At 41.1% G+C, this 26,912-nt stretch overlaps 1 protein-coding gene across 3 annotated transcripts in view; it reads left to right on the top strand.

Annotated features, from left to right (window-relative positions):
* The first annotated feature begins 2,399 nt into the window (after positions 1-2,399).
* LOC101471429 (partitioning defective 3 homolog B) overlaps positions 2,400-26,912 on the top strand; it is a 231,506-nt gene continuing 206,993 nt past the window's right edge. For all 3 annotated transcript variants that reach the window (XM_014409193.4, XM_076875376.1, XM_014409192.4), the window contains exons 1-2: positions 2,400-3,471; positions 16,845-16,946. In XM_014409193.4, the coding sequence (XP_014264679.2) occupies positions 3,355-3,471; positions 16,845-16,946 (219 nt within the window). In that variant the 5' untranslated portion in view covers positions 2,400-3,354. The remainder of the gene's footprint in view (positions 3,472-16,844; positions 16,947-26,912) is intronic.

Genomic DNA, 26,912 nt, shown 5'->3' with positions numbered 1-26,912 from the left:
AGTATCCAGGTGCATTTCTTCCTCCTGGCTCCTGTGTCAAGCTGCGTGTCTTAATCTGTGTCATTGTGTTTCCTGTTTTACTTTGACAGTCCCGTCTCCGTGTTCAGGTTTTCTTCCTCCTGTCTCGTCTCACCTAATTTGTTCCTGCTGTGTTCCCCATGTGTTTCCACTTCCCTTGTCACACCTCTGTGTATTTATTGTGTAAGTTTCCCCCTTGTTTATTTTTTGGGTGGTCTGTGCTTCATGGGTCATGTGTTCCAGTGTTTAGTTTTAGTTTTCCCAGTGTAGTCTAGTTAGTTTCCTGCTGCCTTTTGTTTTCTATCGCTCTCCAGCCTAAATAATGTCTCTGACATTCACAACCTCTAACCAAGTCAACAGCCACAAGGAGGTCGACTTATCGTTGCCAAAGTCTACAAGCAAGATATGCCTTCATGAATGTAAATACAGAAGGATTACAACAAGCCACAAACCACTGGTTACGCTCGAGAACAGAAACATCTAAAAGAGCCTGATAAGATTCAAGTGTTCTGAAAAGCACAATGTTTTTGGACAGATGAAACCATGGTTCATTTGAATGAGAATGATGGATGAATTCTGACGTGTGCAGGACTACTCTCTGCCCAGATTCAGCCAAAACACTGCAAAACGGATCAGATTAGCATCTGCAGCAGGACAAACCAAAAATCTTTAGATTATTACTTACTACTCAAACATCCAGTCTAGTTAACTTTATCACCTCTGGCAAGGAGGTTATGTGTGTCATAATCTGCATACGTGACAGCTCAAAATGAATGAATACTGATAAAACTTTGTAGGGCTGTAGATTAACAAACCATGAAAATTTACTTACGTCCACCAAGGTCAACGTACTTAGAAACTATGACTTTTACAAGTGTGGTGTTTCTTATCAACACATATAAAGTGACGTATAAAGATTTACATAATGTCAAAACTGACCTCTGACCTCACCCCAACCGGTCTCAGCAGATGGCCCCGCCCCTCCCTGAGCCTGGTTCTGCCGGAGGTTTCTTCCTGTTAAAAAGGAGTTTTTCCTTCCCACTGTCGCCAAAGTGCTGCTCATAGGGGGTCATGTGATTGTTGGGCTTTTCTCTGTATGTATTATTGTAGGGTCTACCTTATAATATAAAGCGCCTTGAGTCGACTGATGTTGTGATTTGGCGCTGTATAAATAAAATTGAATTGATCTGAATGCTTGAAAGTCAGCAGACTGAAGGTCAAAGTGATAATAATGGTATATAGAGCTATTTAAAACAATGCTTTTTCAGATATCAGTTTAAAATCACTCACTCATACTTTTATGTCTTTATGAGGAGAGACCCCCACTCATATCATCGAGCTTCTTCACCCTTGCTCTCCAAGCTGGATCCTTAGATCCACTGATGGTGGCCTTCTGGCTATTCCACAGACGCCCTTTCCAAACCCTAGCAGCAATACTGTGAAACAGTTCACCACTCTACGCACCGTGGACTCTGTGGCTTCTTTTAAAAAACAGTTGAAAACTCAAATATTTAGACGAGCATTTGGGTAAAGTTCTTGTGTATTATGTTGTTTTGTCTGATATGTTTTTATATTACCTGTAAAGCACTTTGTCTTAAAAAGTTCTGTATAAATGAATTTTACTTACTTACTTCTTACTGCTATTGTTTGTATTGACAACATATAGGCATATAGGGAATAATACAGTATATATGTGGATTCTAAGTATCACGTTACCTTGAACCTCTGACCTCTCCTTTAAGGTCAAATAAGGTCAAACTTTCATAAATTCTCTTTTATCTTTAAAGCGATGCTAAAAGTCTAATGTGTTTGTTTATACTGCCAACATTCAGGAAATGATAGTGGTATATGAGGATTCTCAATATCACATTGTAGTGCACATTTGACCTTTCTTTTACATTTCACAGCTGACTCCAAAGGTGTGTTATACCTTTAAAGAAAGTATTGTCAAGAGAAAGAGAAGTTAGTTAAAAATAAACTGTAGGATAACACCATATAATAAGCTCAAGTTTTTCATGTCCAGTTACTACAAATCAATAACTATTATCGATTACCTGCTCCTACATAATGTTTGAGTAATCAAAGTAAACATCTGTCCAGTAAAAGTAAATACTGCAGAGAGCGAGCTGCCTTAGAGGAGGCGTGTGCTCTTGTTATCATTATTGGGTTCATATAAAAAGCAGTAATGTGAGTGACGCCAGCATCAGAGAAAGCAGAAACCTGCAGGTCAGCAGCCTGCTGCCCTAACATCTGGTCTGGTTAACTCGTTAATATAAGTTGAACATCCTAACACTGCAGGCTAGAACCGAGAATCTGCATTACTGCGTTACTCCCAGCTGCAGCATTAATTGGAGCACTTCCCCTTTAAGAAAGTGAACAGCGTGAAGCGGTGGAGGAGCTGGTCAGGAACTGGTCAGGAGCGGTCGGCAGTGAAGGAATCTCAAAACTTTTCCAAAACATAGTTTTACTGCTCCGTTACCTGCTCCAGTACACGCCCAGTTTACCGCCGAATATCAAAACTGCGTTCCCTTCTTCTTATCGTGCCTGTCCGGGATGTAGTGGATGCAAGTGACGGCTTGGAAAAAAGGAAAGTTGGGAGAGGGAAAACTTGTGGAATGATGCCCGACCGACTGCATCCCTCCCTCCAAAGTTCAGCTAAGGTTGCTAACGTTAGCTAGCGAAGGAGCCAGCTTCGGCTAGCTGTTATGTGAAAGTTTGGATAAACTTTTGTCTGACTGGTAAAACACGTAGAAACACGGCATCTGTGATAGTGGAGGAAGCGTGTGGAGATCGGAGAGCTGTGACAGACTGAAAGCGTCCACCCCGGGTTTGTTATCATAGCCGGGGCTAGTGCAGCTAGCTGATACACAGCTAACTTTATTACAAGTTAACTACAGTTAAGCCGCCGTGAGGCATGACAGGACACACCGCTCAGCTCCATCACGCAAACAGTGCAGTAGTTTAACGCTTCAGGAAGCTGTGTTCAGACCTGCTGAGTGGTATCCTTAGCTATGCTTGAGGAGACGAGAAGAGGAGCGACAGCCATGGTTACCTTTGCATGTGAAGGCGGCTGGATGTACTGAGATCACAAAATGACTCTAATGCCCGTGGAGAGTTCTGGAAAGCAGTTTGGGTTTTAGAAATCTAACTTTTATTTGGATGCAGCTGTGTTCAAGCCACCTACAGCCAGTACTGTGTTTTTACATTTTTGGTATTTGATGACATCCTTGCCTTCTTGTCAAGTCTTTCCGGGAGGCCTTCCTGCATTGTTACGAACATTGCTCATCATCTGCATCCAGAGGGCTCGGATCTGGGATAAGGTGGAGAGCAGCCATCATGAAGGTGACAGTAACATTTGGGCAGACAGGTGTGGTGGTGCCATGCAAGGAGGGATGGACCGTGAGGGACCTCATCCAGCAAGCCACGCAGAGATACAGAAAACTCCTGGAGCAGGTACTGTAGAGAAGTTTGCAAAGCACCTGTCTTTGCAATTACGCCTGATAGCAGTCTTGGCACGAGAAGTGACTCTTTTATTCAACACATTAAACGCAGCACATCTTTATACTGTAACTGTGGCAAAAATCGCAGCTGCAGAAAAATATGTTTTTGTCAGTGATACCCCATAGAGCGAGCGCTCTGCTTGGGAAAAATGAACAAAAAGCATGAACAAATGCAGCCTTATCTCTCTCCGAGTCCATCTCACCCTTGAGCTGTCAGTTAGCTCCATTATTTATTGTAAGAAGTAGTTCTGTAATAATGTGTTAAGATTTTCATGAACTCCGAGACAGATAAGTTTTTATGAAACAGCACTTTCATAACATTTGAGGTTTTCCCCCTGAAGTCATGAAAGAATAATCGAGAGCTCAGTCATTTTTATATCATGAAAGGACCATATGATTTTCACATCTAAAAGTCTTGGGAAATTAGACAAAGCCATGGAGGTCCGGTTTTCCATAATTGCTGCATAAAAAATTAAAAGCATATCTGATATGAATTGTGATGGTCCAGACAGGAGCAGGCGCGAGTCATTTCCAATTTAGTTGTGAGTGTAAAATGCAAATGACTCCGTCTTGTGATTCCTTTATGACTGCTGTTGATTCCCGGCGCTGCTCTCAGGGCAGGAACCCCATGACCCCCATCACACAGCCAAATCTTCTCAGTGACTTGCTTCATATTGGGTCCATTATTCAAAAGGCACAGCAGTCATATGGATGGATCGTCTCAGCTGCGATTGAGGGAGAGATGCCGAAGGTGTGTGTGTGGGTTTATATGAGAGAGTGCTAGAGATGCCGTCCTGTTTTTCTTGCGTCCTGGACCTTTTTTCCTTTTTAATCCGCTTCCACCTGTCCGTATATTACCCCTCACCACACAACCCTCCTGTGTGTTTTGCCCCCTTCATCATATTTATCATTCTTATCTTTTACTCAAATAAATCTCCTGTTCACCTTGTATATTGCTGTGCACGTAGCTCGCGCCGTCGTCTCCCTTTTGTTTAAACTGTTCTTCCTCATTGAACACGTCCTCCCTCACATGCAGCTCTTCTTTATAAGATACCCCCATTCCAGCTAGAACTAGAAGGGTATGGATAGAGAAACTGTCACCATCTTCAGCTCAGAAAATGGAAGCTATGATGATGACTACCTCTAGAAGTAAATGTGTCTGAAGAAAAGATTGGTGCGGCTACATGCCTTGAATAAATCAAAGAAAGGGCCTATTTTCATTTTCACAGTAAAGGTCATTTTACACTGTTTTGACTGTAGTTTGTTTGCTCTTAAGCGTGATGTGTGGTACTGTCTTGAATCCCTGCTGCAGCGAGTGTTGTTGTGTCTCCATTAGCTCTGCTATCACGAGTCTGAGCCGATCATGCTGGAATTAGAGTCAATAAATCTTAGACAACAGTTCACTGAAGAACTGACTCTCAAGTCTCCTTTTAGTAGCTCTGACTTATTAAAAGGAAGCTTTGTTTTAATAATAAAACTGCTATTTGCTTTATAAAGGCATCATCCTTGTGGACGGATGCTGTGTTTCTCAGACCTGTCACAGCAGTTGAGGTCTGCTTCGCTGCAGTTACATATCAGGGAAGGTGGACTGCAGGCTGCAGCATAGATCTAGCGCGGTGCTATGAAGCTAGAGCAGGAACATCTGAGGTGTGCTGCGATGTGAGCGCCTCCCTGCTCTGCTGCTTTGGTCTGTTAGTGTTTAAAGTCTTTGTTTGGTGTCAATGAAATTCTTTGCTAAGAACATGCTCGCTCTGTGTGTTTTGGCCTGCTCTTCTCTTCTTCCTCTGTTTTCTTTCCCTTTTCCCGCTGTCTCCCACACCTTTGTCAGCAAGTCTCAGTCTCTCCTCCTCTTTCCACCTTCGCTCTGCACTTTGTGCTCTCAAATGGTTTTAGCCCTTTTTCCTCTTAATCATTTTCACAGTAATTGTCCTGTTGCTTGTCTTCATTTTTCAACCCCCCCCTTTCAGAACTTTTGACATCAGACTCCAGTTCTGCTTCTTGGGGGATGGTGAATTTGTAGTCTCCTTTTCTTCTTCCTAAGTATTTTCTCTCTCTGTGTTTTTCTGACTTTCTTGTTGTCACTCAGTCATTTTTCTGCAACACTAATCTCTTGTAGCCGTATAATTTTGGCTGTTAGCGTGTTTCGGGATTAAAAATCTAGGATATATGTGTGTGTTGTACAGTGGTCCAGTCCCTAATCCTCCCTCCCAGTGCCAGGCAAATCATATTTTTATGTCACAGAGACTGCTAGCTTTCTGTCTGTCTCTTTCCCCTTCCTCCCTATCTGCTTCACTCTACTTAGAGAGTATGCTGCTTGGATTAAAAGCGTTTTATTATCTTGTGTTTCTGCATGCACTGTAGCTAACTGATACTGGCAGTACTATTTATCAGCTGCTTTGTTAGGTGTTCCCACAGTGGTGCTTAAGAGGAGCTAATGCACAGCACAGACATTAGCGCTGCATTTGAGCGATCTCAAAAAGAGTTGGGCTTCATGAAATGTAGTCTTAAGGTGAGCTTCTGAGAGGATTTAATTCCTGTTTGTGATCATTTTAGTTTCACATTTATCTCTGAATTAAAACTCGTGTTAGTTTAACCCACAGAGAGGATGGAAGAAACAAAAGGCTTCGATATGGCTGCTTTTTATGAAACTGCTGTTATTTACTAACACATTAAAGGTCTTTTTCTAACTTTTTCTAATTCCTTTAAAGCTCTTTTTAGAGATAAGGCAGGTCTCGCATCACTAAGTACCTAATTTAGCTTGGTTAACACGTTTTAGGATGTGGATTTAGAACTCGTTCACCACACTGATGCTAAGCCATAAATTCTGTTTTTATTATTATTTTGGGGGCTTTTATTAGTTTTTTTTAGTGAAGAGAAGGAGAGTGGTGGAAGAGACGCTGCAAACGGCATTGGGTCAGAATCAAGCCTGGGTTGCTGCGATTGGTCTTGTGGTTGCCTCTTAAAACATAACCGTAATTTGTAAAACATAACCATTTTACAAATTTTATATTCAGTAGAGAGTGAGTAATATCACTCATCTTGGAGTTATACGTGAAAAAACAATATAGGCGCTTGTACACAGATAAGTGTAGGAGGGACATCCCTCCCCTTTGTCTCCAGTGAAACTAAGATTGTAGACTCACTTCTCACCTTTCCTGTAAATGCATAGTTTCACGAAATGAGTAAAGAAAAGCACAGAATGAAGGGCATTAGATAAAAAACACTGTGTGGAACCCGTACGTTATAATTACAGGAGCTGCTCGGTCATCGTGAACCATCTCATGAAGCTCCTGGTGCACAGACTTGGTGCTGATGATAATGCCAGATGACGTTTGAACACAGCTGATGGTTGAATATTTGGAAGGGGTGAAAACTCACAGACTGACTTGTTACAGTAACAGACTTGGAACTGCTGAGCTCTTTAAATGAGCCTGCTTTTGACTGATATTACACACCTGTGGCAACGGGACTGAAAACAACAGACATCTTATATTAAGAAGTGTGAACTGGTTCTTTTATCCCTATAGTGTAGATACATTGTTTATCATGTGTTTAGTGAATAGTTTCCCCCCTTTCTTTCTGGCCTGATCTGTTTGCTGCTTGTTGCCCACTTCCTGATTTCTGAGTTTTTTTTGCACCTAAATGTTTCTGAGCTTCAAATAAATTTTAATAATAGACAACAACAATCTGAGTAAATACAAAATGCAGTATTTAAACAATAACACACCTGCCCCGTGTGAAAAACTAATTTCCCCCCTAAACCTAATAACTGGTTGTGTCGCTCTTGGCAGGAGGACACACAGTTATGTGTTTATGAGTCTTTCACATTGTTTTGGAGGAGTTCTGGTCCACTGTTCTTTACAGAATTGTTGTAATTCTGCTACTTTGGAGGGTTTTCCAGCATGAATGACCAGTTTGAGGTCACGCCAAAATATCTGAGTCTGATTGAAACCACTACAGAACAGCCCCTGACCATCACACCACCACCACCACCATGTTTTGACTGTTGCTCTGATGTTCTTTTTATGAAATGCAGTATGTAATGGGACTCAAACCTTCCAGAAAGTTCATCTTTTGTTCTCGTCAGTCCGCAGAATATTTTCCCAGAAGTCTTGTGGATCATCCAGATGTTTTTTTTGGCAGATGTGAGACGAGCCTTGGTGCTCTTTTTGGTCAGCATTGGTTTTCTCTTTGAACTCTCCAGTTTTGCCCAGTCTTTCTTATTGTTGAGTCATGAACTCTGACCTTGACTGAGGCAAGCGAGGCCTGCAGTTCTTGTTCTGGTTCTTCTGTGACCTACTGGGTCACATTGAGAGTGTTCTAACTTACTGCATATGCATCTGGTACACTAGCTGCACAGGGGCTCAGAGGAAAGCACTCCAAGGGATCATTAACACCGCCCAAAAGATCACTGGCTGCCCTCTCCCCACACTGGAAGTCCTACACAACGCCCACTGTTTTAAAAAGGCCCAAAACATCATAAAAGACACCTCACATCCTGGCCACTCCCTGTTCGAACTGTTGCCCTCAGGCAGACGGTACAGGGCAATCAGAGCAAGGACTAATAGACTCAAACACAGCTGTTATCCAACTGCAATAACACATCTGAATACTACAAAAAAATGTCCATCACGCCACTCTTGTGTTAATCTATGCACGGTCTGAAGCATGTGTGTGGGAATGTATGTGAATGTTTTACTGTTATATCTTATTAGTATTTTAAGTATTCTATCTATTTTATTTATTGAATTTTATTGTTTTATTTATATTTTGATATTGCTAGGGATGATGCAATGATCGGGGACCATTCTTAATTTCGTTGTTCTCATGACAATGACAATAAAGTTTCTGATTCTGATTCTGGGTGAGTCGTTGATGCGCTCTTTGAATAATGTTGGCAGGCCAGCCACTCCTGTGAAGCCTCGGACTGATCACAGCGATGACGCTGACTTAGTTTATCAGGCGTTTCTTTAGATTGTGTCACGATGTGTTGATTTTTGAGATCTATTTAAGTCATTTGTGGCAGTAATCGGGCACGGCTGCTGAAATTGAACTGTGGTTAATCACAGTTGATTTGGGAGAAATTATTTCCCGCACAGGGCAGGGAGGTTTGGATAACTTTATTCCCTTAGGAAGTGAAATCAGCATTTAAAAAAAGGTGTTTTGTATTTACTCTTATTATCTTTGTGTAATATTAAAAATAGTTTGAGCTGAAACATTTAAGTGTGACAAATACGCAAAAAGAAAGAAAGAAAGGAATCAGGAGGGGGAACCGTACCCATTCTCATGATGGAGTCTCTTCTGTAAAATCAAGTGAGGTTTGATTATGTCTTTTTTTTAAAAGTGCCAGTGTATGCCTAGTAAGTATTTTTACCATTCAAATAGTAACCATTTATTATAGTTAAAGCACTTTTCATAGGCTTAGCGCAGTGTGATGTGTCTGATCCTGGCAGTACTGGTTAGCTGTAGCACGCCTTTAGGACGCTCATGTAGATAAAGTGTATCTCATTTAGCTTTTAAGAGAAAAGCACAGATTAGTCAATTAGTCTGTAAGTTTTTATTGAGCAGATATCATTAGATTAACTGTTATCCACTTCACTCGATATATCAGTGATCTGAGAGCGCTGTGATCTTTAGTTATTTATCAGAGCAAACAAGCCTGCTGACAGCTGCAGCATAATATAGAGCTATCACTGTTGATGGATGATCATAGAGGGCTAGCACAAATTATGGAAGGGAAGCACCGAGCATGACTGTATCAAGTGGAAAAAAATAGTGATATGCAGGGTTTTTGTAGAGCGTTGGCTGTGAGGAGATTAATAAACCATCTGAAGAAATCAGAACAAAAGCATTTGAAGATAGAAGAGGGAGGGATGAAGGCGGAGGTTGTTTTTTGTGGGGAGTTGCCAGAAAGTTATCAGCCTAATTGCCTTTGGCCAAACAGACACGTGTGCGACTGTGTGTTTATGAGTCCCAGTACAAGTGAAATGCAGGTGGTGTTGCCTGTATAATCCAGAAAAATGACACTCAGCATTCTGTAATCATGTCAGAGTTTCAAAATAAAAAGCAGATCCCCGCCATGGGAAAAGTACGTTTATTGTTTCGTTTATTAGAAACATAGGTTCCACGTTTGATGCCAATACGCACATCCTGCTCAGGAGAGACCAGTTTTCTTTAACTGAACAGCCTGAATGCATGAATGGGACTTTATCTAGAAAACACTGATATGACCTTTAGGGTAAACTTTACTGGAGACGGCGGCTTTATTTTGTCTCTCTAAACCCTCTGTAATATCTCCATTGCAATGGCCGAATTATGCGAATTGGTTTAAATAATGTCTGTGACATTGGGAAACATAATGAAACATTTTGAGTCCTCTAAATCCTTTCACCATTAGTCCAAACACTGATGCCGTGCTTCTCTTTCTGCTAATTATACCAGGGCAATAATGGGCGAGAGCAGGCTGTCCTTGTCCTACTAAAATAGAGACGGTGTTGGGACACTCGCATTTTGGAGGCCAAACAAATATAATGGACAACACTGACCGGCTTTTCATATCGAGAGAAGTTTTCTTTTTATTTTCTGAACAAAGTGAGCAAACGGCGAACAATGAAATTTAATCAGTATTATTTGAACCTTGGTATAATTTACAAAGAATAAAACAAACAAAAATATTAATAACTGTTCCTTTTATCTGTGGACCCCTGTGCGGTGTGTGGATAATAAAACATGATTGGACACTTCAAAGGTTCAGCGCTGTCACTGGTTTTTTTTGTCTTTTATATACCCTGCTCATCGTAGATTGATAGCAACAAATTCTTCTGGCACAACTTCACCAGCTTCACTTAAAGTAATAGGGAACAGCTTTATTAAGTGTTGCTGGAATCTTCACGTCATGTAAAATGAAGTAAACAGTTGAATTATAAATAATCTAACCAAAGCGAGCATGTGTAGTAATGGGGAAAAAGAAAAAAAAAGGTTAAAAGGTTAAGCCTATAACACTGAGGTCCTGGTGTTCTCTCTTTGCTTTTAAAGCCTGTACTGTCCTGCCAAGATCTGAATGGTTTTCTAAGGTCTTCCAAGTTAAGACTGCAGATGGCTGTGAGTCAGCAATGTAAAGGTTTCTAGCACAACCTGGCTCACTACCAGGGGGGCACGGAGGACAAGGAAGGGGAACAAAGTCTTCTAATATACAGAACAACTTTATTGGCTGACTGTATACAGTAATACAGTAATGTGGTAAACTAGTTCTACAAAGTAAAAGTTCTAAGGATATGGGTCTGGGAAAGCATTCAAAAGGATTTTCAAATTACTTGAACAACTTTAACTGAAGGGACACTTTGTACATGATGGTCTAGCAAATTCACTGTTAGCTGCAAACAGCATACGGACGTCTCTGAGCACTCAAAGCAGACATGAGTCTCCAAAAAAGGAGATCTGGATCTGCAGGAAACTTTGCAGCTGTTGGTGTCATAGCGGTTGGATGTAAAAGCAAACATCATTTTCAAAAACTGGACCTGCACCGGGTGTGTGTCAGAAATAAAAACGACTTATAGGTTGCAAATAAACTTGTAGGAGCAACAAACGCTCCTGTGCTTTTAAAACCAGTTTCAGGCTGACACGCTGAAACTAAAATAATACATGAACCGTTACTTGCTTGTCCAAATGTATAAAACATCAATAAATAAAACCACGTGACTGCACATATTTGGACTAAGATAAGAAATCTAAGGTATAGATGAAGCCAGATGATACATATGTTATGCTTTAAAAATGAAATCAGTCAGGTTTGTGGGCAGGTGGTGTTTTTACACTATACCTGTGTATACACTTGTGCATATGGATTTCCAGGTGGATGTGTATGGAAGGGTTCTCGTCAGTGTGGGTGTACAGTGTAGTTTCATTAGTCGGGACAGGAATGCTGATGAGGCGTGGCCAAACAAGCTGATAAAATCGTCCAAACATTCTGGCCCCATGCCACGGCACAGGCAATTATTTCTGAGGGCGAGGGAGAGGCCGGGAGGAGACACGCGCCTCCTCCTCTGTAGACAAACCACAGGAATGTGTTTATTGAGCCTGACTGTTTAGAACGGACTCGGAAAGGTTTGTTTGAACAAACTGTTCGAGTCGGTGTAAGCAAACCATGAATTTTTTGTTACAACGTGACAATAAATGTATCTTTGCTTAATTGGATGATTGAAAAGTGAGCTTGTGCCCATCTTAAGTGTGGGATGTTGCAGGGTCACAAGGCAGGTCGGGGGGTGATTCAGTTTAGATTGTTTTGCTTTTTCAGAATTAATTTCAGGATATTAGTCACTGCCTTTACAGAATTATTGATAATAAAATGATATAATACACACATACATTTCCTGCTTGACGTCTGATGATTTCAGACCTCTCTGTTCTGGATAAGGATCTAAACGTCGGCGAGTATTCAGCTGAAGCTGTGGTGTGGATGTCGCACTGCGTGACTCTTCAATCACACCTCTGTGGTTTATCGAGGTCCACTCATTTGCACGACCTTCAGTTTGAGAGCAGCGTGCATACCAAACTTGTTTGTTAAGCAGCAGACTAAAAAGGCGTACTGTTCAGAGATAAGAGTGGGAGCGATGGTACAGAGTGTTTTCACTCAGGAGGGAATTTACTCCAACCTATTAATCATTTCCACATCACGTCACGAGAATCAAATATCCTGCAAATATTACTGCATTAAGTGCTAATCCCCCTGATTTTTGGATTTGATCGGCGTGTTTACAACTCTTATCTTTAAACTTATATCTGCGAGTCTCTCCGGGTTTAGAAACCACTAGAGTTGGAGGGACAGGATTTGGTGCTGACACTTTATCAGATTAGACGAGTGTGCTCACGGCTTATCTCTCAGAATCTTCGTCTCTCGTCGGTACAGCCGTACGGATTGCCTACTGTAACAGAGAAACCCAAACAGGCGTTGATGTCCTCATAGCAGCAGCAGGTCGCCGAAGGAACGAGGCTGTTTTCACTGTGCGTGTCTCGTTGTGTTTCCAGGTTACAGGGTGTACGTGTTTCCCACTTTTTGTAGTGATTAGTCTGCCGATTAGTTTCGTGAACAATCAGTTGGATTTAAAAAGGTTCTGATCCACTGAATATGTAACAATGTAACTTGGAGAAAGACGGCATGGTGCGTGTCATCATGTGACCAGGAAACAATTTTACCTATTACTACTACTATTACTTACTGCGCAAGTCATTTCAGTCTCTTCAGAAACCACTGGAATGAGTTTGTGTATATAATTAGAATCAGCTGATTAATGTCAGATTTATGGTTGGGTGTATTTCATCTTCGACCTGATGTGGTACTTTCTCAGTACTTTACATGTTCTGAAATAATAAATTCTAATTTGCAAATAAGTCTTTACTTGTCAGGTTAAATATCATCTGACTCTAGTCACATGATTATTCGTTAATATTCAGTGTTAATGTGGCAGAAGATCTGCCTTTCCTGCACCTTTTCACAAAGTTTAACGATATTTGTCTTGGTACTGTTTGTGTAATCCTGCTGGCAAACAGACAAACTACACCGTAAATCTATTTGTGCACAGGATCTTTCCTTGCTCAAAGATTTAAAGACCGTGTTCAGTGAAAATCAAGTTATCAACCTTCGAAATGTCAATTTGCTGAATCCAAGTAGACACACGAGCAAAATAAGCTGTCAGACTAACCTTTTCTGCCTTGGTAGTAAAAATAGTTAGTAGGCGTTGGTGGGGCTATATTTAATATGAGCTAACTTGGCAGGTCAGGTGGTTGAGAACAAAGTTTAGCTACCAGAGCGGTGAGTGAGCGTTGGAACATTTGGAGGCTGGAGTTTGTTTAGGGCTTAATCGATGATAACTTTAAGACGATGGATTTGGGTTTTCAGCTGTAAGCGCTTCAAAATCCACCTGTGCTAGTTTGTTGTAATTTGATGAATGACTCGTTGAGCTTTAATAGATTAGTTACAATTAAAGGCTTCTGTGTGAATTGTACTTGGGTGGTGTGGATCAGCCCACACACTGAGAGCAGGCCCGGCTTAGTTATCTGATGTGAGGAAGTAGAATACAAGCTGAACTCATCACGCCTGTTTCCCGAGGTACGATTGCTCGTGTGGTGTCCCGCTGTTTGTGTGACGGTGACCGATTGAGGGCTGGACATTAGAACTAATAAACAAAATTTAAAGCGCAGGCAGTTACACAAACACGCGCACTCGGTGTGTGTCCTTGAGTTAACATTTTCCAAAGCCTTGATTGGTAGTGCTCAAGGGGAAAGAAGAAAATAAAACGGAGTATTTGAAAATCTATCTCATGCATCTGGACTGGGTCTCAGCCAAGTCATTGTTACAGCGGAGTCATACTATAAATTCCAGCTGGAAGGAAGAGAGGAAGAGTTACAGACAATAGAAGAGCATAAATGGTCTCAGTGTCAGAGGCTTGTGCAACAAAGATCGTTGAATAGCCACTGAAATGGTGAGTTTTGTAATTGTACGCGTTTGCACACATATCGTTTTTAATGATTACACAGTCAGATCAGTTGGACTGATACACTGACAGAAGGAAATGTTGCCCTTGCAGTGATACCCGTGGACACAATCTGATCTTGAAATCTTTCTAATGCGAGTTTTTGAAAAACATTACGAGCATCTGACCCTGAAAGAGTGATTTACTGGAGCACCACCCTGTAGTGTTTGGAGTCGCACCTTTCCTTAGGCTGCGTGTGATTTGTCTTGAGTATGTGTGTGCACGCTTGTGTGTTGTCTCAATATGTTGTTCAACAACCAGCTCTATGCAGTCAGCTGTCCAGTACAGTTTCAAAGTCATTAATCACAGGCCCAACACGGCGGAGAAAGGGAGCGAGGAGGGAGAGAGAATGGGCCCAGCTAGAGCTGTAATCTGTACAAGGCACCTCGGGGAAGATGTGAGAGATGTGTGCAGCAAAGAAACAAAGGTGAGGGCAAAGTTGAGGGAGAAGGGGAGTCGGAGAGCGAGGGCTTTATAAATGAGGAGTTGGTGTGCAGTAGATTCTTGTGGGTGTCCATCAAATAATTAGAATAATTTTAATTTATTACTATGTTAATGTGAAACTTATTGACCGCTGTGTGAAATTAAAGAGCCTCTCTCCATTGTTCTGTGTTTGAATTTGGAAAACTGAGGATTTTTATTATAGGAAGCAGATGGTCAACAGTGCCTTTCTAGTCTTTTTGACCAACGTGTGTTTCCAATACAAGCTACATTCATGTATCTGTGTTGTTATTAGGGCTGCCACGATTAGTCGACTAGTCACGATTACGTCGACTATCAAAATCGTCGACGACTGATTTAACAGTCGACGCGTCGTTTGAAGCTTTGTAAGATCACAAAAGCCGCAGGAATAAGTAGCAGGATTTCAGAGTGTAATAACGGACTGAAACAGAAGATGGCAGCACTGCATGTACAAGGATGCCAGCTGCCGTTAAACCCCGAAGAAGAAGAAGAAGCTGTGTCCCAGAATTCATAGCGCAGCCCAGCTCAATTTACAACAATGGCGGAAGCTAGTTAGTTTTAATATTACTCTTATTATTCTTTCTGGGTCACAAAATAAACGTTTAACATATTTTCAGGCGAGAATGTAGCTGTGTAAACCTCAAATATCTGCTCAGTTTATCAAGACACCGCATATTTTCAAAAGCGCTCCGACGTTTTCGGAGACGTCTGTTACCCACTAGCTCGATAGCTAGCCGGGAGCAAGGTCACTAGAGCCGTGAGAACACCGGACTCCCGGCAAATCGTTTTCAAACCCACCGCCGTCTTTCGCTACTCAGGTTAAACATGATATATAAGTCACTAAGATAACTTAAAAATGTTATTGTTTGGCTTTTTTAAGTATTTATTTATTTATTTATTTATTTTTATTTATTTATTTTTTCCTGGGTAAATCGGTTTGTCTGAGATTAAAGTTATAGTTTTTACACAGCTGAATAAACGTCAAGCAGACAGCTGATTATCACAAGTGTGAGATGCTGGAGAATTTACTCCGGTGTCCTGTTATATTTTAGATAGCAAGGAGTTTATTAAACTTCACCGAAACAATCTGCAGATTTCAGTAAAATTTAATAAACTATCATCTTGTCTTTATTTTTAGTTAGCACAGACCTTAAACACTTAAAGCTGTAAGCTAATGATAGTTATATAAGAGCAGATGCTGCTGGTGCAATAAGCTGTACGCTTTATGTCCGATGGATGATGATCTGATTAGTCGACTAATCGCAAAAATAATCGGTGACTAGTCGACTATCAAAATAATCGTTTGTGGCAGCCCTAGGTGTTATGTATTATTGCCTACTGTGCTATTCATACACACACAAATTCACCACTGGTGTTTGAATTCAGTTCACTTTTATTTATATAACACCAAATGCACACATTCATGCACAGTGGACGAACCGGGATCATTTCCAATATTTAAAACATTTACTGTGAGAACTCTCAATTATTTGGAATCTTGAAGTTTCAGAAGTGATAAATATGTGAGAAATAAAAAGCATTATGATAAAAATATCAAAAAAATTGCAATTTAGAAATGAATTTGGAATAAATGCATAATTATGATTTAGAGAGAACAAAAAACACATTTTTTACAAATGTAAAAAAGATGAACATTTTCAGTGCAGTAATAGTGCAAGAAAGAAAGTTGGTTTAATAAAAAGTAAATTTAATACAAATGCACTGGGAACAGAGAAGACTTCAGTTTTCCGAGACTTGGTTTTGGACCTTGGAAACTGAACGCTGCTTCTCCATCTTTAGTTTTGACTGCGTGGGCGTCAATATGACCTTCCTCTGAAGATGGACGAGGAAGATCTCTCTTCTGGATTGACAAGAGAGAAGATTCATCCTAACTTCTGCAGTACAGAGGGCACAACCTGTAACATCTCAGTAATTCAGCTGCGGTTTAATATCAGATTTTGGCAGCCGTCCTGAAACAACTAAAGAAAAACATCCCTAAAGAAACATAAGAATGCAACACTGATGAACTCCACATCATTTCTGTGCTCTGTGATGTGTAATTTAACAGCAGTCCGTATCCTTCAGACTGAAGTGTGACTATTTTAGGATTCTGACAGAAAATGTTGGATAGTTTTCCAGCCTGTTGTGGTTAACAGTCCGACAATACCACGACTGAGACTCTGTCTGTGATAACTGATGTCATTCCTGATGGGGCAAAACAAAACAAGTGTTCTGTTAGAAATGTGTGCAGGTGTTAAAAAACAATTGTAGGTAAATTGATCATGTGGTGATAAGTCTGTTCACAAGTCACTGATTTTTGTGTCCTTTGTTGTAGGAAGGAGATTTCTTCATTCGGACGCACCATGTTGAATACTGTGACGGGGGGATTCTAGACCCCGACGACATACTCAGTGATCTGGTGGAAGACAAAGACAAGGTAAGTACATCCTCTGCAGAATATATTCTATTGTTTCTGTTTAAGTATGATTATGGGATTATACAGATTGGTGTATGTTTTTATGGAACAGCTGACTGGTTTGAGTTTTTTATTTGATTTTAACCAAAAACCAGAAACCCTGCTTCTTAATTAATAACTCTGAAAACAATATGTGTTAGTTAGTTTTAACTGGAATAGCCTGTTTCCTGACGGACCAGCACAGCAGATTACACTGGCATGTGCAACTGACCACTCCAGACACGCACCAGGCAGCTATTGTTCTGTGCACAGTTACAAAATCACAGTATTTACTTTGGCTCATAAATATTTGCCACAATTTTTGTATATCTGCTTCTGTACACCACCACTGTGCATTTAAAAATAAAATCCAATGTAATGCTATACTTCTTCTCTTGAGCTTCTCTCCACGCCTTCAGTTGCTGCTGTGAATTCAGTTTTCCCTTCAGGAACTAAAACGTCTGCTCGGTCAGGTCCAGATCAGGTGGTCTTGTGTCATTTCACTGCCTTCAGAAACTCTTGGGTGTCGTTTGCTTTGGGCTCTCATCCATTTGCACTGTGAAGCGCTGTGCGATCAGCTGTGTCTATCAGCAGTCAAACATTAATAACACTAGTGGCACAGTTGCACTGGCAGGCCATAACAAACGATTTTGCAGGATTGCACAGGCTGGTTTTAAATGTTTTCTGCCAAAGTCTGGCTTTCTTCTTGTTGTGTGTAACCAGTGGTTTGCACTTTGTGTTAAACTGTCTCTATTTCCATTCATGAAGGTGCCTCTTGAATACAGACTGCCACCTCATTGAGAGTATTCTTGACTTGGTTAGAGGTCGGTAAAGGCTTTTTCTTTCATAAAGGAAGCCTTCTGAAATCATCATCCACCTTAGTTGTGGTAATCTGGCCTCACCATAAAACTGCATCAGTAAGCTGTCGAATCACTTTTGACCCTCTGAAACGAGCAGTTTCAAAACAGTTAATACTTTATACCTGAAAGTCTGCACCGCAATTTGTTTTTTGGAAATGTACAGAGGTGTCATTGTCCAACCTGCCTTTGGGTTGACCGTCTGTATCCCTAAAGCTATAGGACACACTTTGGTTTGCGCAGTGCAACAGTGCATGACAGTCCCGTGTATTTCTCTTCGCTCTTTGGTTTGATGCTAGCTCACACGGAGAGCGAGCGTGTGCCAAATGCAAAAGCAAGTAAAAGAATGCTGACTGCAGTTGATACAACAGTTTCATGCTGATTACGCAGAGAAGTGAGCACATGATACTGTGTGTCTGCTCAAAAGTGTTACAAAGGCTGAAGTAGAGATCTTTGTCTGGTATATTGTGTGCCATTGTATGTGTGTGCAGAGTATTGAGCTGCAGTGGCATATAAGCCACTCCCTTGATACAATAATGCCTCTTAAGCAAAACTCAGATGTAAAGGTTTTAACTCGCCTTCAGCGTCAGGCAGCATCATTAGTAATTCACGTTTGGAGACTTGAGCCAAACGTAATCCATATATTCCTGTTTATTCTTATTTTTCCCCTGAAGAATATCATTTGTCATTTAACCCCTTTGGAAACTGAAGTTTTTCATACTTTTCTAAAAGATCTGGCATTATACAATGTGATCAGTCCCATCCCCTAGAGTAAGGGCTGTTTGATGATTGCTCGGAGCCTTAAATGAATCCGGAGCCCTTCTCTTGGTGGCTCCGCACATTAAAACAGTGTCAACATGTTTTAATGAGCTTGTGTCCTATGGATAACTGAATTTTTCATTTAGGTCACTGCTAAAAAAGTTGAAGAACCTGCTGGCTAGAAATTGTACAGATACAGTGTGTTTCCCTGTCCTTGGATCATACTGTATGCCTTTAAGCATGTATAAATACTGCAGGATTTGTTGGAAATTCACTGAACTAATTAAGAACAAAGTTGCTGTAGTTAGCAATTTCTCTCGAGGCTGTAAGAATCTGTGGGAAGAACTGCTGTTTGTTAAGACTCGGGCCTTTGTGCCTCTGTTCATGTCAAAATAATCACTTATTTTACATTTAAAAGGATAGTTTTGTTTTTGAGAATCTAGCTAAAGGTTTTTGGCTTGATTGGTCAGTGTGCATGCCGACAGCTTTGGTGCATGGTTACGTGCATGAAGTGGCCCAAGACTGACCTGAAGAAATGTTACTTGTGACTGTGTCTGTTGCTAAGAATTGATATTCACACATGACATTTTAGAATTTCATAAAGCCTGGATTGTTCCTCCACGCTGAGTGAAACGTCGTGATGAGCTCTTGTGTGAAAACTGTGCAGTTACATGACACACAGAGCCGCAGCGCACGGCCGCATGACTCAATGACAGGAGCAATAAAAGAGTCCGGAAAGCAGCAACTGACCGAGAAGATTATTGTTCTGAGAGCCTGTTGCCATGGTTTTGGTGAGATTTGCAGAGCATCATGCACTGGTCCTGCTTTTGGCTGCTTGTTTGTGATGCTTAATGTGCCGGTGTCACAGTGTAGAGTTTCTGCGAAGATTAGTTCCTCTACGTTAGAAACAGTTGTGATGGTGTGTCTTTGATTTTGTCTGGACTTTAGCGCCCGAGACTGAATTATTTGGCATTTTTTGTTTTGTTTAGATTTTTTTTCTTTCACGTGTTTAGCCTTTTTGCGTTGACTTGTAACATTAAGATCTTTGAATTCTGTTTCCTGAGAGAGCTCAGGGTTACAGCAGTTTCAGTGTTGTCTTTCATTCTGCAGTTAGAGTGAAGCATTGAGTTAATGTTTGATATCAAAATGTGAGTGGAAGGGAAATGATTAGATAAGTGTTTAATCATTTGAATAGCAAGTTGGAGCGAGTCGAGCAGGTTTCTGTGTCAGAGCTGGACTTTTAATGACTGAAAGTAAATGAATGTCTTGGTGACGGCGGTCCCTAAAGATGCACAATACATCTGACGACTGCTGTATTTTTTATTCAGCTTTTCCCTCGATGCTCTCTTCTCTCATATTCGCTCAAATAGGATAGCGACGCTTGTAGGTAACAGACTTCGAATGCAGTCAAACTGCCAAAGACATATTTTAGGGCATCAAATACGACAGCGAAACGCATCGAAACGTAAAGTATTAATTTGCGCGATTTCTAGAAAATATATATATTTCAGAGCTGGGATGAAAACATTGCAAAACACTAATGCCCCCAAAAGGCACATACACACAGACACACAAACAAATAAACTGTACAGAATCATACTCGGCGATACACACTCCTGAGCACCAGAGATTGCATATGAAATGAAAGTGTGAGATATTCATTGGATTCTGAAGCGAGGCTGTCATAGTATTACTGAGCTGAGATGAATAAATGGCTCCTAATCCCAGATGAGTGTTTTACTGTAGGCAGACTCAGACTGCCTGGCTTTAGGTTTAAAACCACAAAGAAAATAAAAGATATTTGAGGTCCGCTGAAGAAAGAGGTCAGGAGTACAGTTTTAAAAAAAGTGGCTGAAATATACTCAGATACTGTTTCCCTCCGTAAATTGCCACCGTATCGTGATCGCAAACGCCTCCGCCGCAGTGATGGCGTCAGGGGTTGATGAATCTGGCTGTAGGATTATGGAGCGTCACCTCTGTGGTGAGAAAGGAGCCTGAGCGAGTGTTTGTGGTCAAGAGGAACTCTCTAGATGTGGTCGGGCTCGCCTCAGCGCACAGCCTTTGACCTGAAACCAGTCTCGCAGAGAGAGCCTGGACTCTGCACCACTCTGCGCTTGGCCCAGTGAGATGTTGGGGTGTTCCCAGCAGATGAAAAGGTTCCTTCTCTGCAGCTGTAGGTTAGGGAACAAGTCCTGGCTGTCGCTTGTGCTCACGTGCTGAGTGACGGTTAAATGGTTAAATGGATCCTGCCTGTTTGGAGTCTCAGGGTGGGGTGTTTGAAGGTGCCTTTACTGTGGGCTCCAGCGTCCTGGATGCTGGACAGACCTGGCGTACCCAAACTTGTGGCGTGTGTATGTTTGGAGGCCCCAGTTTGTGAGATCTTTAATTTCCACATCCAGCTCAGCTTTGAAAGTGTTCTACACTTTACTGCCACGTTAGACACCAACCACCATGCGGCCACAGAAATCTCTGAACCAGGAAGTGGACAGAAGAGGTGAAGGGAGCTGGGAACTGAAGGAGTTGAGCTTGTTTGGCTTGTGGGACTGTCACTCGAACCTCACATTCAAGAAAAAAAGTTTCTCTCTGTGAGGACTTTGGATCCTGTTAGTCTCACAGGATTTTTATGTAAAATAGAAGCTGAGTTAAAAAAAACACTAAAATTTAAAGTTGGCACATCTGTCCAGCTTTTAAGGCTCAGTCTGCTAGCATGCTGCAACTGAGTGTAATTCATTTAGCATTATTTTCCTCCCAATCCAGGTATCTGGAAATAAAACGCCTGACGGTATTCACCTGGCTTAATTAGGTGTAGTGAACCATCACAGTTTTATGACAAAACAAACACCGTATACGAAACATTGTAGGAAGAATATAGAGTCTGTCTAATTTAGAAAAGGAAACTCAGCCTACAAGTTAATGCTGCTGCTGTGTTTGGATACAGATGACACGTTATCTTTGCATTAACATAGAAAATATTTTACTGTTGTATTTTTTCATTATTCTACAGCTTGATAGGGAACAGTCTCGTTTACACGGCGCTCCCCCAGGATCCACCTCTTAGGAAAATTATACTATACCAGATAAAATAAATGATGTGGGCTGTTGTGCATTGTTGGTAAATGCACCTTTAGTCCCCCATCCAACACCCTCTCACTCCAGCCTTTTTTCTCCATTACCCTAATGCCTCCCCTGCACGTTGTTTTTCAAGCACACTCACAGCTTTGTGCCAAAGGAAATGAAAAGTAAGCAGAAAATATGGATTCCCATCAGCATTTTCTATGTTGCTGGAAGTGTAATTCCTAATGTATTTTTTCCATCTCGGAGGTATGCAGAAACAGTCTTACATGGCCTAGGGTGTGTTTAAAAGGTTAGCTGGTAATGGATGGATGGGGGAGAAACACTGTTGCCTCATATGATATTGATGTTTGTTCTGGGACATTAATGTCACGTACACGTGGTGAATGCACACAGACTCTACATTTAGCTTCCCTGACAAATAAGATTTAAGATCAGAGAAACCACTCCCCACACCCTGAAACACACATCCTATCATGCTTATTATTGTGTCTTTTGTAATGGATCCCCATTCAAACCCCCTCATGAGCGTGTACCCTTTTACCCTATCAAAACAGAAAGGAGGATATTTATTACATAGACGACTAGCACTCTAAATATCTGCAGATGTTATAACACAGCATGTCGTATAATTTTGCAAGCTGATAAATCGACTGCTCGCGTTCATAACATATGCACATATATGAAGGGCGCTCGGTTAATATATGTTGACTGTCAGTGTAGACTGATATATGTGTCAGCGTACTGCAATTTACCAATGAGGCCGTAGCCTCATCAACCAGCAGCCAGACTGAGAGTTATATTTGATATCTGAGGTCCTAAGGAAAGAAGAGGTTTATGGCCATTCCACCCTTCTCAAGGACTGCGGGATACACCTGTCAATGCTCACACAAGACAACTCACCAGTGATCACTATATAATGGTGAATGTCTGGCTGCATAAAGAAAATGACATCTGAGTCATCTATAGTGGACAGGAAGGACATTTTATGACTCGTATAACCTTTTGAAGGACTAAGAAGAGCAAATATGCACACAACCTAAAGACATATGGACACAGCCTGGCATTAATCTGTATTTAGCACTTCTAGATGAACCGTTATACTAGGGGTGGGCGATATAAACGATATACGATAGAAATGATATAAATTTGGCCAACGATAGAGATTTTGACTATACCGCTCTATCGCGATAGCGCATGTTGATGATGTCATCAAGCTGCGCCTGTTTTGATCGAAAGCATCGCAGCGGCTACAACCATTATCATCTGCAAATTATGGCGGGCGACAGTCATAGCAAAGAGATGAAGCACTTTTGAAATATGGGGAAAGCCAAAAACTGCGCTTCCTCCACTTCCGTAACATTGATTCATTAATGTTGAATTCTCTCGCAGCTGCTCTGTTCCCATGTTCCATCCATCCATCCATCCTCATCCGCTTTGTCCGGGGCCGGGTCGCGGGGGCAGCAGCCTAAGCAAAGAGCCACAAAGGCAAAAGGCAAAGTGCCACTTCTGCCTAATATCAGCTCCTTGTGGCCCCATCATTTTTTTTTTACTTTATTTACCACCCCCCTTCTCCCCTTTCCACCCACAGATCACTAATGCACACACAGTTCTCCCACCCCCTCCAAAATTTATTTATTTGTGGCTTTGTTCCCATGTTGTTGCAGTATATTAATGACTAACCTCATATTGTAGATGAATGATCTCAGTTGTTCTCCTGACTGAAGTTTGGCCCGTGTAGCATCCTGCTATGCGATTGCATTTGTCCCTGACCACCAGAATCCGTCACGTTAACTTTTATCGAGTGGGGAAAAAAGTTGGCGTTCATCCTCCAGCTTCACTGTGCTAATGTTATGCTAACATAGCTGTGTCGCTAGCGATCACGTAGCACAACATTATATACCAGGTAGTCCAACTTTAGTAACCCTGCAAACGTCACTGCTGTTTAGTTTTCTGTCTTCATTTATGTTGGAAGTGATAACAGACCTGTACGTTTGAATTAGTTTCAAAAATCTCTCAGTCAGAACATGGTATGTCATGTTTAGGTGGAAACTAGCGAGCTAACTTCCTGTTAACTTCTAACTCCGTTAAATTTAATAAATTCTGTTTTCATGAATGCCTGGATGTTAAACTTAATTGTTACACCTGCTAAAGCAGCAACGCTGATCATCTTATTAAAGATGAAAGAATTTAGACCGTTTTTAACTCTCAGTGTTCGTTTGACTTTGGGACCTGAAGCAGCCATAATGCTCTGACAATCCATCAAAAATTTTTTAACAATTCAATTCAATTCAATTTTATTTATATAGCGCCAAATCACAACAAAAGTCGCCTCAAGGCGCTTCACTTTAACAGATTTCTGCACTCCAAAATCGGTTTGAGGTCAGTAAGCACAACCAGAATTCATACATAAGGCACACTCGATTTTTGAGAAAATTAAAGGATTTTAAGTGCGCCTTATAGTGCGGAAAATACGTTATACAGAAGAAAAGAATATATCGCGATATATATATATTTACCGCACATGCTTCAAATTATATCGCGATATGGATTTTAGGCCATATCGCCCAGCCCTACGTTGTACCACGATGTGGACCAGCTGGAGTCAGTTAAAGCTGGAGGCTTGCTTTCCAGTTTGGCGCTACAGTGTCGTCATGCTGGATGACAAAGACTTAGACCTGTAAACAAGTTGCATTCATTGTTTGAAGGTCATGTTATATAAAAGTATCCATCTCATGTTAGCACATAGAAATGAGAGGAGCGGATACAGGCTAAGGATTCACTTGGCTTCAGAATAAACTGTGTTATTTCCTGAGGACTTTAAATGATTAGGCTGTAAAAAAACATAAAAATGGTGCCCAGTAAATGACACTTGTGCAGCGTCTGAAAGCAATAATCGGCAATGCTTTCTTTAGAGGAAGGTCAATATTATTCTCACCAGCAGCCAGTTTATGTGGGGGGCTGAGGGGGCAAAGGTTGCTTAAGCACTGTTTTTGTGTGTGTAGTTGGCCTTTTAGTTCATTCACTTAACCTTCGAAAGCTGACATCAGACTTGGACAGAGAAATATATTTGAACTCGGCTTTCCTCACAGATGTGTTGATAAATATGATTAGGATGGGCTGGAAGTGATAGAAGAAAGGTCCACTTTAGCTTTAACACTTCATCCAGTTCAGTAGGTCTAATGATATTCCACATATCCAAGATCATTTGTGAGATGCTAGGTGTGGTACCAGTACAGATACCTTTACCAGATATATTAGAAATGTGTTTTCACTAGTTAAGAACCTCTAACCAATCTATAATCAAAGCAAATGTCAATGTGAAACACATTTGTTGAGTAGAAAAGGCTTTCATTAGACGACCTGGGGTCAAGCCCGGCAGCCCTGCTGGCTCGAGATAACAGAGCAGCCACTCGCAGACCAAATCTGATGAGCAATATCTCTCTGCTGTAAATGGAGGCTTTTTAGAGAAGGGCACAGAGAGGTGACCCTTGAAACCCAGATGCTGAATATCCTAAAAAGTAAAACTGGTCTTAAAACCAGAACAAATAAATCACAGAAATGGGGAATTAATTCTTCAATAAATTCAAATTAAAAGTTAGTGGAGAAACAATTCCTGCAAGACTTCCTGCTGCTGGCATAGTTACAAAAATCATCATTAATTAGTGCCTAACACAATAATAATGGGATCATTAAGCTGAAGACAGAGGTGCAATGTGAACAATGAGGTTTGTTGCACGTCTGTCTGCTTGTTTTAAGCATCAAGTTTTTGTTGCGGTGTATGGGATTAAAAGGCTGTCTGGACTGCGTCAGCGTCCGCCCACACAAATAACCGCTTCTCACTGTGTCATATCACACTGCACATTTTTTTAATCCCTCTCAAGTCTGTTTTGATCGGGGTCACGGTTTAATTAATGTTGACACGTCGACCAACACGACACGCAAAGAGAAATTCACAAAACTACCTTAACGACACTATTCCAGGCAAATGCTGCCAGACTGTCTGGTGTCTATTGTCTTCATTATCTTGTCACAGCAGCACAAGCAGCTATGAATAATCACATTGCAACTACATCATCTTTACCAATCAATGCTTTAACTGTGGCTTTGTCTGTGATTTCAGAAAATGGGGCTGGAAGCCATTTCTGTCAGCACGTATATGCTGCAAGGTCTTAATGTTCATGTCGTTTCTGATGAAAACTGTAGAGGAGGATTACAGGGCATTATGCATAATAACCTTTCCAGCAGGGTCATAATTGCCTTATTCTAACTGGCTTGTGTTTTCTTCCTCAAAATGAAAGAGCTAAGCTGACGAGAAGGGGGTAAAAGGAGGAGGGGAAAGGGAAAAGAGGGGGAGGCGTGTGCAGCAGTGGGAAAGCTGGTGACGGGTTAATGAAGAAGAAAGTCAAACCTGAAATGGTTTTCTACGTACAGATCTTTGTAAATGTAAATTACAAATAATAACAACAGCTATTAAACATAAACCTCTGAGTCCATCTGATTATCCAGATCGCCTACAATTATTTATCCTTTCTGCTGGTCTACCTCAGAGATGGCTCGGCCCATTACTCACTGCAGGCTGCAGAGACACACAGATGTATGATGCGATAGATAACCTGGAGTTTCCTGATGTGAGGAGAAACACAACTGCTTGTGAACTTTTTGAACCACGCTCAGCATTACGGAGCCCCACAGCTAATTGCCTTTTGAAAGTTAGACTAAATGATTTCTAATGATGAACGTCTAAACGATTATATTCCAGCCCCACTGTAAATGCTATTATGAGTCCACACAATCAATGATGACTGCAATCAATCTGTAAATAATGCAGCACATACATTAGCTCGGCCAAATTACTTTTGTGTGTGTGTACAGCAGCCTCGCGCTATAATTTCTGTCTCGTAGCCGCTAAACGCACATTTTGATCTTAATTGACTCATTTGTATCAAGAACTTAAGTTTAGCAATTAGAGTTTTAATGTTCTGATATACTATACAAGGGCACTGCGTAAACTGCAGACTGAATAAAAAATGATCACGTTATGGAGAGTCGATGCTGTAGTTGGAGATGGTAGATGTTTTCATGGAAGCGTACAGAAGAAGTACAGCGCAGATCTTCTGGTTCTGCAGCGGCACGATTATAATTACAATCACCTATGAGCACAAATGCCTTGAGCAACATCCTTCAAACATGCTGCTACTAACAAAATCACAACGTGGCGTGCATGTAACACGGGAGACGCATAACAGGAAGTGGCCAG

The sequence above is a fragment of the Maylandia zebra genome, linkage group LG16, assembly GCF_041146795.1.
Source record: "Maylandia zebra isolate NMK-2024a linkage group LG16, Mzebra_GT3a, whole genome shotgun sequence".
Taxonomy (NCBI): Eukaryota; Metazoa; Chordata; class Actinopteri; order Cichliformes; family Cichlidae; genus Maylandia; species Maylandia zebra.
The sequence above is the reverse complement of the archived record's forward strand: the minus strand, read 5'-3'. Positions and strand labels throughout refer to the sequence as shown.